This window comes from Amblyomma americanum, chromosome 9, assembly GCF_052857255.1.
Source record: "Amblyomma americanum isolate KBUSLIRL-KWMA chromosome 9, ASM5285725v1, whole genome shotgun sequence".
Lineage (NCBI taxonomy): Eukaryota > Metazoa > Arthropoda > Arachnida > Ixodida > Ixodidae > Amblyomma > Amblyomma americanum.
In genome coordinates, this window is record NC_135505.1 from 12,103,531 (window position 1) to 12,115,705 (window position 12,175).

At 46.9% G+C, this 12,175-nt stretch overlaps 1 protein-coding gene across 1 annotated transcript; it reads left to right on the forward strand.

Moving 5' to 3' along the window:
- Positions 1-228: 228 nt before the first annotated feature.
- On the forward strand, positions 229-10,896 carry LOC144105695 (achaete-scute homolog 5-like). Its single transcript, XM_077638800.1, has 2 exons — positions 229-867; positions 10,320-10,896. The coding sequence occupies exon 1, from the start codon at positions 248-250 to the stop codon at positions 806-808; it is 561 nt and encodes a 186-aa protein (XP_077494926.1). The 5' UTR covers positions 229-247; the 3' UTR covers positions 809-867; positions 10,320-10,896.
- The last annotated feature ends 1,279 nt before the right edge of the window (positions 10,897-12,175 follow it).

Genomic DNA, 12,175 nt, shown 5'->3' on the forward strand with positions numbered 1-12,175 from the left:
GTGCCATTGTACGCCGTTACCCCGTGAAAGCTGTCGCGTGCGCGCGTGAAACGCGCGCCACAACAAGGCAGGGAGCTGTAATGGCCACAGAAAGAAAGTACAAACGCAAAGTGCAAGGGGCAAAGGCAACACCGGCGGCACCTCTCTCTTCAGCGCAGCCCCCCACCCTCCTCTCTCAGCGAACAAGTTGCCCCCGCGCGGTCGGGTCGTCAGTACGCGCGCGACTGCCTTCGCGGAGAGGGGTGTCATGAAGCCCGACCGGATCGCTCTCTTCCATCACCACCACCAGTGCCCTAGTGAGGCCGGGAGGACGGCTGCTGCCGGCGTGTCATCCTGCTTAGCGGCAGCCGCTCCTTACACGGCGGCCGTGGCTAGACGCAACGAGCGCGAGAGGAACCGCGTGAGACTCGTCAACCACGGCTTCAACGCTCTGCGCCAGCACGTGCCGCAGACGGGTCAGAAGAAACTGAGCAAGGTCGAGACCCTCAGGTCGGCTGTCGAGTACATCCGGGAACTCCAGGAGCTCCTGGAGCTTACGAGGCGTCAGTCAGGCGCGTCTTCGAACGATCAGTACGGTGCTCCAAAGGAGAACAGGGTTCCCGCCGTCTGCGGGCGTTACGCCAGCCCTTCGCCTGTCGCTGTCCAGTCTGCCTCGTCGCCCAGCAGCAGTAGCAGCAATGAAAACAGCATCCTTCACGCTGCTCATGGAGGGTCCCTCGGGGGAGTCTCTCCGAAGAAGGAAATGTACGCCGTCGAAGACGAACAGGAGGTGCTTTGGGAACTCGCGTCTTGGTGGCCTGCGGCGTAGTCCAGCGAGAGATTCCTTGTTACGGTGTTATTGATCCATGCCGTGGATATTGACTCTGCGTAAGTACTCGTCTATCTTTCCCTAGTACTGCCTTTCGGTAGTACTGCCTGTCGCCTACTGCAATGCCTTTCGGTCCAGTTCTACATAGCAGTGCTCGCCATGAATGCTAATGTGGTGTTCTCGACGCGCTGGTGTTGCCTGCCTGCGCATTCACGGAAATCCAGGCTGTAGAAGAGGGTTGTACTGCACCTAGTGGCCGAACCCCGTCTGTACTGGAGCTTAGGCTCACGTGACACGCGCAAGAAATAGAGGTGACAACGCTTGCCGCTGTTGACTCCATAAGAGAGGTTGGAAGCGCATGACTTAGTGCATTGTGCAGGTCCCGTTGGAAATAGGTTTTATTTATTTGCCTGATGCGGCTACCATCGTGCTCACCAATTTTGAATTAAGTGTGTAAATAAAAGGTACGTGTCTCAACACAGAGTCGAATATTTCTGCGCGTTGATAATTTTCGAATGCATTCAGTGCTAATATCTTCTTTAATTGTCCCGCAAATTTACAAACAAAGTCATACCATTGTGACTGCTGTCTCCTAACAGATGCAGGAATTTACTGTTGCCAGGTGTGGGGTAGATCCATCGTCCAGTTTGCAGTGAAATGCGACCGATAATGCTGAAGGAGCTTCTATATACCCTGGATGGCGCTGGTAATAATTTATAAAGGTGCACAGTAGCTTGCGCGATGAAGTGCGCGCGTCTAAACAAACATTAAATGTCAGCTACGCTTTCGTGGTTGGACTCAAAGTTTGAACAACAGCAACAACAAGAAAAGAAACAGCGCCACTTCGCTTACAGACTTCAAATAGGCTGTGCTTAGCAGTGATTACGAGCTCTGCACAGGCTTTTGATCAGCTTCGCTCCTTAAAATTCACTGGGTGTGTTCTATTGGTGAACAGAATAAAGTAACTTTGGCGGCGTTTTTCCTCCGTACAGCGTTTCCTCTATGGCGTACTGTCCATTTCGTTAATTTGTGATTGTGTGTCGCAATGTATCCGTTCCAGCCGACACTGCATGCACTGCATGATAAATGTCAGGAAAAGGGAAAGTCCACCGTGCCTAATTGTGCCGTCATAGATTGTTCAGACTACCGTCCGTATTTCGAACAACAATGTGCTTGTCACACCGGGACTGCGCGGCAGATCTACAGTTCCATGTACTCTACCGCGCGGCTCATTTCTTTCTAACAGCGAGTAATTAGTTATTCTTCACGTAATCCTCTCTGCAGGTGTTTGCAGCGCACACGAAACACGGACGGACAGAAAAGGGAACGAAACACAGCGCTGACTTTCAACTGAGCTTTATTGGAAAAATAAGCGACTTTTATACAAAAATTTTTAACATGTGACTCAGAAGATGTCAAAACGTCCTACTACATGTGCCATCTAAAATCACTGATACTCTAGATAAAAAAACCCTGAAAAAACAAGAATGGAAAACACTGAAAGACACGTGCCGCCTAAACCAATAAAGCTCAGTTGAAAGTCAGCGCTGTGTTTCGTTCCCTTTTCTGTCCGTCCGTGTTTCGTGTGCGCTGCAAACACCTACAGCATGAAAAACCAACTAGCCCAAGAAAAGACGAGTAATCCTCTCCTAAGTAAAATGCTAGATTGACCATTCGGTTCGTACTCATTAGGGAGCACACAGCGCACAGCAACAGCGGACGTGAAGGTATTAAAAACGCGGGCTGAGAGCTGGCTCGCAAACAAAAGTTGTTCATAAGCCCTATGTAGTGGCACGTGTGTAACTCGCGAACAGTGTGACGAAAATATCGCGACACAAAACGAACCAAAATCATAAAATGAAACAGCGTTTCATTCCCTTTTCCTCATCACTTTTAAAAGTTCCTGTTAATGCGTGTTTAACAATTTTTTTATTGCGCAAAATTACCCTTTGGCACGAATATTGACATAAAAAGGCAGAGGCTCGCTTCACTGGTGATGTTACTGATTTTTTTATATTGGTTAGTTAACTGCTGCGCAACAGAGACTGTCGAAGAATTACACGGCAAAACGCTGTCAGGTCACTTCCCTGCCCTTCCCTTCACGTTTAATATCTATCTAAGGTATTCCTATGTTCTTATAGCCATCCTTCCGTAACTTTCTCACACGGGCTGACTCGTTACATCATGTATTCTCCAGTTCAACAATTTTAAGATCAGTCCTGTACGCCTTCTATATTCCCATTTGGCCTTTGATTGCGCAGTATTGAAGTGAGACTTCCTTGGACTAAATGCAGCTCGGACAACAATCAATTTCCAGCACACAGGGAATTGAATACACCTGTAAAGGATCCAGTCAATCCGAAATTTCACGCTTTCATCGCAGATGCGTGAAGGCGTTCACAACGTGAGGTGGACGCGCCTGAAGAAGCAGTTTCGAATTGGTTAACTGATACTGTAGTGTTTCGTGTGTACGGAGCAGAGCGAATCAAAGAATTTTCCTGAAATGGAGCCAAAACACGGTTGCAACCAAGCTCGGAATATTTCTCATGCAAAAACGAAACGAGCACTCCGCAAATGTTAAGTCACTGTCGAGATAAGTACAATCCTGGTGGAAGGGCGCCTACTCACTGGAATGTAATCATTATTCTGTGGACATAAACAACCAAGGGGCCCCGCAGCACAATCGCTCCTGTCGCGTCAAATTAAAGTAGAAAAGCAGCCTAAAGCACCCCGTTCCCTGCAACCACGCGTCCGCTTCCTGGCGCGGTCTGCCGTAACGTAACCTCAGACACGGGCTTTTGATGCTTTCGTCGATGACGCCATAGGCAACGGAGCGTGGCTTTCATGTGTATCTGTGCCTACATTGTTTATTCAAGATTCGGACACCAGTTCGTCTGGTAGTCGACTACAACTGGGCTTAATTTTGTTCCTTCAAGGGTTAAAATAGCATGAGCACAACTATTGAGACGCACAGTCGCGAAAAACTGTACGGGATGCAGATCCACAAGGGAGGGGGGGGGGGGGGGGGGGGAATTATTTCAGCGCTCCCTCGCCACCTGCCGTTTGTTCCAGCGCATGGAGCACGCATGCCCCCTTATGCGTGAACGGTTCTGGCTGACCTGCTTTGCTTGACCATGCAGAGTATATTTTTGTCCCCGGTAACAGCATTCCACACACTTTTTTTCATAACTGCACGGGTAGGTTGCACATGCAGCTGCATTGCCTCTTAGAGCGCTTAGAATTCAAGCAGAAATGAGCATGCGCCGGCATCTTGGCACCGAAAGCTACTTTAGTGGGCTCTTGCACAAAACACTTTTGCGTATCGTCGGAAATTTACGCAAACTCGTGACCAAGACTGGTTCGGCAAAGCGCTGTGTGAAAAAACCACAAATTAGCGTGAGTGCGGAATAACATTTGCATTCGGGGGGGGGGGGGGGGGGTAATTCAGCGTCATAGAAAATATCATAATGTACAAACGAAATTTAGCTGCAGGTCAGTCCACTCAGTAATTGTTAGCAATTTATTTGTTTATTATTCACAATTAGAGTGGTCTTCAGCCTTACTTCGGCATTGGCTTTGGTTAATGGTTTGGTTTATGGGGGTTTTACGTCCCAAAGCGACTCAGGCTATGAGGGACGCCGTAGTGAAGAGCTCCAGAAATTTCGACCACCTGGGGTTCTTTAACGTGCTCTCAAGTCGCACAGTACACGGGCCTCTAGAATTTCTCCTCCGTCGAAATGCGCCCGTCGCGGCCGGGATGAACCCGCGTCCGTCGATTCAGCAGCCGAGCGCCATAACCACTGCGCCACCGCGGCGGAACTAATTTGGCATTGAAAATATTATTGGATGTTGTGCCATCGCTTTATATCGCATAATTACGCTGCTTTGATTTAACCCTGATTACTTGTCGCCTGGCGCCATGGGCAATCGCTTAAAAATTGGAATGTATTGCCGATCACCAGTGCACTGCTATGTAAAATGAAGGATTTATGTAGGTGATCGTTGCATTCTGCACATACTTCCGTAATCTCTATATTTTATGTAACTATGCTATGATAGGTGCAACTGTAACGGATAGGAAGAGGGCAGAGTTGATCAGGGAAGATAGGCGTGTTAACGACAATACGAGTCAATACGAATCAATCAATACGAAGAAACAGACGTGACCAGTGCATGTAATGCGAAGGCAGGATAAACGATGGTCCTCAAGATTAACGAAGCTGATTCCGTGAGAAGGCAAGCGTAGCAGTGGGCGACAGAAAGGTAGGTGAGCGCCTGAGATAAAGAAGTCTGCGGGTATAGGGTGGACGCAGGTGACACATGACAGGTGTTAATTGCAGGTGACATGGGAGAGGCATTTGTCCTGCAGTGGGCATGGTCAGGCTGATGATGCTGACGAATACTATGTCGTGCTGTCGAGTAGTCTTCTGAAAATATTCCTGTGCTCTTTGTTAATTGTTGTAATGTTGTGGTTAGATTATTAGTAACTCATAAACACCGTAACGGACCTACAGTAACCTAAAAAATGTGCAAATTTTCAGTTTTTCGACGTCACAGTTCTTAAAGATACGTATTCTGTTGGCAGTTATAGAGTATAGTTTATGCCATGGCGCATAGTTTGGTCTTTCGTTTTCGACGAAAATCCAAATATTTTCAATTCTTGTGCAGTCTTTACCAGAAGTAACCAAACAACTTGACTCTCTTCTCAGCTGTGTGGTGAAGGGTTCACAGGAATCCTGAAGACGAAAATTGCCTTGATTGGTTTAAGGGGTTCTAACGTCCCAAAGCGACTTATCTTATGAGAGACGCCGTAGTGAAGGGCTCAGGAAATCTCGACCACCTTGGATTCTTTAACGTGAACTAACGTCGCACAGTACACGGGCCTCTAGGATTTCGCCTCCATCTGAATTCGACCGCCGCGGCCGGGATCGAACCCGCGTCTTCGGGCCAGCAGCCGAGCGCCATAACCTCTCAGCCACCGCGGCGGCTGAGGGCGAAAAGACATGCAAAGGTGAGGACAAGGGTTCGCCTTGCCTTGCCAAGATTTAGATCTAAAAGGATGCGATAGATGGTGGAAAAAAAAAACTGTTTCTTCGTTACTTGTGGCAGAGACGGTACCTCGAACATCTCTTAAAAAAAGTTGTCTGTGGGTACAACCGCAGCAAGAACAAATGCCGAAAACATAGTGCCACTTACCCCAAATATGTTTTGCTTCCTTAGCCATGCTGATCGGTCACCATGTGGAATCGCAGTAGAACACGTTCTGGGGTAAGTTGGTGCATAGCTTAAGAAGATGAAGCGCACAAAAGACAGTACACAAAGAATAACACGATACAGGAACTCTGCGTTATTCTTTGTACGTGTGCTGCCTTTTGTGAGCTTTCTGTATTAAACGATGCGGAATCTACCATTTTTCTGGTTGGTGGTGAACTGTCAATCTTCATCATTTCCTTTTTAACCGTTGACTCCGGGAGATGTTTAATGCACATAAGGGAAAGTCAAACGCAGCGAGTTAAAGAATGGCCTTCCGAGCTGAGATTGCCATAATCAACTGCTGTGACAAAGATTGAGAAATAACTGTCTGTACCCCAAAATGGGAAGCAGAGAAAGCAACCACTATTTCTGCCATATTTTTGAGCACAGAACAAGTCCGAGCTCGCACCCTAGAATTTAGGAAAAGGCAGAGCCTGAAAACGATAGATCCGTTGTGCGGTTCAGACGCGAAACTATGACATTGTCTGGGTCGCTTTTCTGCAAAAATGGGTTCCTCCTCTCCAGACTCGAACTGGTGCGATTGAAGAATACCATAAAAGGTATTCAGTAAAGTCCGATATAGGGGACTAACACCTCGGACCAGCGCCTTTCCGCTTCAATTCGAGGATCAATTAGGCCTCGCCCCGTCACCTGCTAGCCATCATGGTTAATAATGCTGAAACAGCGCACCTGCACAGGGACAAGGGAAGAAGAGACGAGACACAGTGCCATTCCCACTTGCCCATCAGTCTGCGTTGTTACTTCCTGAGCAACTCAGCTGGTAGAGAGATTGCTCCGGACATACGGCGGTCCCGGGTTCTAACCCCGAACCAGGACGAATTTTTCTTCAACTCTTTAACTGCGAAGCTTTCGTGAAAGCAATATTGGTTTCATCTGCAGCCGTATCGCAGTGCTTAGCTGGTTGCTAACGAGTAAAGTTTCTATTATTTTGCAAGCTCTTTGAGGTGAACTTTACAGGAATGACTTTGCCCACATGACAAACTGCATACAAGAGCGCATGTGTAAGAACCGGCCAAAACAAATCGTTTAAATGCCCCATAATCGCTTTGTTTGTAGCTGGAGATGACAATTTTTCCTGTCCTGTACTATCACGTGATCATCTGACGTACCGCAGATAGTTGCCCACAGCGATGTGCACCCAATTCCTCCGGCGGAAAAGACAACGCCTATCGGTCTGCGGCGGAGAGGTCGCTTGCCACTCTCACACACTGGGAACGCGTCTTCGAGGCTTCACTTCTGCTGGCTCCAAATGTTTATGACTTCGCGAGGCCGTTACCGTCATGTTAACGAGGAATATTTGGCCCAAGATCGTATTCAGTGCATATGTCCCAATTTCGCACCAGAAACAAAATTCCTCCTCGTGCGGCCTCGGTCTCTGTGTACCCGGAGCAGAAAAAAAAGCCTGAAATCGTGCTTTCGGATGGGCAGGAATTCACAAAATTTAAGTTTCTGAGGGAACTTTTTCATTCCACAGGGTTTCCAGCTATGCTTTAGGCCAACACATCGTTTCCTCACTCACTAAATCTTCCATCGCTAAACCGCACCCCTACCACAAAGACGAACACCGCATTAAATTCAAATACAGTCTTGCTGCTACCAATACAAACAGTACAGTTTGCGGCTCCAACGACCGTCGTCTTACAATTAGCCAATTTTCGGCGCTCATCAAACATCATTCCGACCCGTACTATAATATAGAGACGAAATAGGCCACCATTTCTTGTACCTCGAAAACCTTCCCTGAGCGCACGTCGGCAACCTTGGCGTTATGTGAACACGCAAGTTCTCAAAGCTTACAAGCCGTCGAAATTTGTCTCCAAAATACTTCTCCACTTCTTGGAAGAAGGGTCGCTAAACAGCGAGTAAGATTTCTATGACATAATTTGCCCAACAGCGTGTACTGGAACGAAAAGACGGAGACAAACACACACAAGGCAGGACTGCCGCCAACTTCCAACTGAGTTAATTGTTCGATAAAGCCACTTTATAACCACACGAGCCAAAGATACACACCAACAGATAGAAGCAAAAAAGATAAAAACGACAAAATGGTGATTTATCGAAAGAGATACCTGCCTAAACGACAGAAGCAAGAATTACAACGCTGTCAGTGATCCGCTAAGAAAACTAATCTCTTTTTTCTGACAGCGACGCAGACGGCTCACACACGCAGATAAGCCCGCTCTGCTTGATGTAATATGCTCAATTATTTCACTTCAGTTTTATGTGATGGCATTTGCATTTTGAACAAAGGAGTAAGCCGGGCTAGTTGGTACATTCTTTGCATGACAGCGCCCGTGTTTGTGTCTTGTTTTCTTGGTCCCGTCTGCTGCGCTGTTTTTCATGCCTATTTTGAGTAACGTTTTTTTTTATAGTGTGTTGCTAAACGGGTTAATGGCTGGTTTTTATTGACCTCTAACGTTCTTAGGGTATTCGGATATGTGGACGACGATCTAATTGTGCTCGCCAAGCGCGCAGGCTCGAAACCAAGCGCCATCCTTGAAGGAATGGTCACTATTTTTACCGGAAAATCTAAGGGCCTTCTTTTCACGCAAGAAGTTCCCCAAAATAATAGCGTGCAGTTTCTTGACTTTAGATTTGTGTCTAAGCAGGACGGTCTTGTATGTCGGTCCTACAACCCCAGTTGATGCGAGGAGCTACTGCCTTTCAATATTGCACATTCCAAGCAAATCAAGCGAGAAATCGTTGTGACATTCCGGAATGCTGCCTTGAAAAAAATCTTGTCAGCATGAGATAGAAAAAGTTTTGATGCGCAAACAAAACGCACTCACCAAGCTTGGTACCAAAAACACTTTATGAGAATCTTCTCAAGATCTTTTCAAGTTCTTTTCAAGATATTTGGATCGTGTGGTTATAAAGTGGGTTTATCGAACAATAAACTCAGCTGGAATATGGCGCCATTCCTGTCTTGTGCGTGTTTACCTCCTTCTTTTCGCGCCAGTACGCGTTTGCGCTAATGATGTCATTCTACAACCAATTAGCTAAAACTAAAGTCATGCTAGAAGGCTCTGTGCGGCAGATCTTTAGTGCGTAAGCACTAACTGATGGGTACCAACTACGAGCAAAATCGTTCGTTGTTTTTTTCCTTGTCTGGAGTAGCATGCCGGGCCGACAACCAGGCAGACCTCTCCTGTTCCATTAAAGTCTTTCTCCTCCTCCTCCTCGTCGGTTCGCAGCTGACCCAGCTCCGTTGTGGTTGTTGTCTTCTGTTGCAGCGGCGCATACCCACAAAGGGGTATTGGCCAAGGTGTCTTGCACATCCAAACACTTGTGAAACATTGACTCCGTTTCGCGGCACTGCTAGCTCATCGTCGTTTTCTACGTAGCACATATCCGTGCTGGCTCACTGAGTGGAATGTAGTAAACATTTTCTGCAGTTTTTTGCAAAGCTGGACAGGACTTGGAGCGTGAAATCAATTAATGCAGCTTTTGCTGCTGACAAATCGAGACGAGCTTTGTTCTGCAGTATGACGTTGGCCTGCACCTCACTAATATAGTTATATTTCGGACAACCACTGCACTTCTCCGAAAATTAACGGTGTCAGTACCTTATGTACTTCATTTTCCCGTGTATTCCTCTCACCAGTACCCACTGGTGGTACGAAGTAATGCTTGTATTGCTTGTACAGCCTGTGTGCGAAAACTGTTCATGAAGAAAAGCCAAAGTAATTGTCGCGCTTTCGATGGGCGCCTTAACTGTGTCATGCGGAAAGGCATGAAGGAGGGACCGAAAGCAAGGCCGAGGAATTAGGAGGCAGGGTTTCGGGAGTAAGTTCGACCGTCTCGGATGTGCGTTTCATGGGAATTCAAACTCATGGAGGTGATATTGTGCAGTATTTCCTTTTGAAAGAAAAAACAATTTGTCTGGGAACACTCCTGTAGCATCCCGGTCGAATGAAGGAATAAAAAAAAATGACGGTTACCCGTGAGCACTGCTCAGAGCAAGAGTGCGCGCGACATCACTATGGCTTTCACTCATCACGTCACCGCGTTCTAACCAGTCAGATTAGCGGGTTTCAATGGCACACTAGGGTGACGTAATGCGTGACGTCACTGCATGCTAAACAATCAACGTGGCGCGCCGCTGTGACCACGCCAACGCTGCGGAAACGGGAAACGTGCAATGAACAGATGTCGCTGTAAAGAGAGTAACAGTGTTCGACGAAACCATTTGCTTCTTTCTGGCTAACTGCCACCGGTTTACCTCTATTTCCAGTTGACTGCCCGGAGGCTCAAGAAGCGAGTGCTGCGAACACGTCCCTTGAGAGTGCTGTGGGGAACCAGTGGGCGGCATCCACCCCAATGGGCTGCGGTCAGATGCTACATGAAGTCTGTGAACGAACTATCGCATGCGTTGCTATAGTGTCCCATCGTGTGTGTCAGTTTGAAAATGTGCTTTAGGCTGGCAATCATGCTACCAGTATTCTTGCGCTAGGCGCTCGCTCACTATTACTCGAAAAGCAAAATGGTTGTGATGTCGTGCTCAGCTCCGCCGCTTTTGCCAACCGTGCCCAGTGTTAGCAGTATTTCAGGCGCTGCGCACAGCTTCCAATGTGTCCGTTTCACTTTAAGAAGGACCAGTGTACATATACTTTTCATGTTCCAGTATTTATACGATACATATTTTTGATGCAGTTTATTTTACTACCTCAGAGTGCCATACGACAGGTTATACAATTGTTGATTCTCAGGAAGGAATTAGGTGGAAGATGTGATTTTTCCCTTCGAAACAACCTCACCGCGATGTATACATATTTTGTTCTGTTCATCAAATCTGTTGTTAATAAAAGCATTCCCAATTTTATCAATATTGTTCACTTCATATGTAATAATTTTCTTTAGTTCGTTCAGTTATCATAATATTGTTCAGTTGGTGAGGCTGACCGCAGGGGAAAATTTCGGACGGAGAAGCGGTCAACCCCTCTTCCTGAAAACGGGAAGTTTTACACGGGAAAACCACAAATTTTCAACAAAAAAAGTCCAAGCAATCGATTGTTCAACCACGACCGCTCCCACCCTCCCTCCCATGCTTTTTTAAGAAGTGATTCATAAATCAGACTCTACCTGAGTGAGAGTTATCTTGGAGGTACTGTGGGCTGAAATATTACGTTCGATACAGCATGAAATAAAGGTAACTACGCACATGTGACATTAACAGGAACGCTGTCGTTGTAGGAGTTCGGCCCGCAGTAGATGGTACGAACGGTAGCTACGAGCCAGTTATGATAAGTGCATGCAGTCGAGCCTTGAGACAGTGCAGCGCTGAAGCGCAGTACAACGGATTTGAAGTGCGAACAAGTTTAAACCAAACTTTCTATAGAGATGCCCAAGAACTTTCTGGTAAATGAAGTGATTTCAGTTGCAAACAATGCTCGCCCTGCTATTTCATGCAACAGGGTCGCATTGACAGCGAATCAGAACAACGCTTTTCACCACGTGTGCCCTGCTAAAAGTTGTGTGACTGTATAATTCGATCGCAATTCATTGTCGATATTGCCCTGTGAGCAATACATTTTCCAATAACACTGTTTTCAACGCTTAAAACGTTACGCACTGTCAACTTTTATTTGGCACGATGTGCTTTCCGCACCAGTATTGGACAATGTCGGCCCTAAAATGCAGTGAAATTTTATGATACCGTGCGCCACTAAAATCGAGGTCTAAAAATGATCCCAACTTTCTAATAGAAGAAAAAAATTGCCTCTTGCCAAGCTGGTTTCGAATATCTACCAACGCAAATTGAAATGTCTGAAGTGTGATTCAGGCTTGTTGTTGAAGTTATACTGGTTGGGTGGCCGGAAACACATAGGCGCCAGTCCGTCAATCTAGCTCTCTTGTCACTGTGCGTTCCGCGCCGCGCAGTCGGTAAGAAAGGAGAACGAGCCAGGTCTGACGCCTCTCAATACTCGACCACTACCCTTTGCATTTGCTTACTGCCGCATGTGGCAGTAAACATTCGCACACGAGAGTAAGTAAACGATCGCAGTTTCCAGGCACCTTTGCGCATAACTGTGTCTAATAAACTTTCAGTACTACGAGCTGGTCCATCAGGCTGCAGACCTCCGCGTGAAA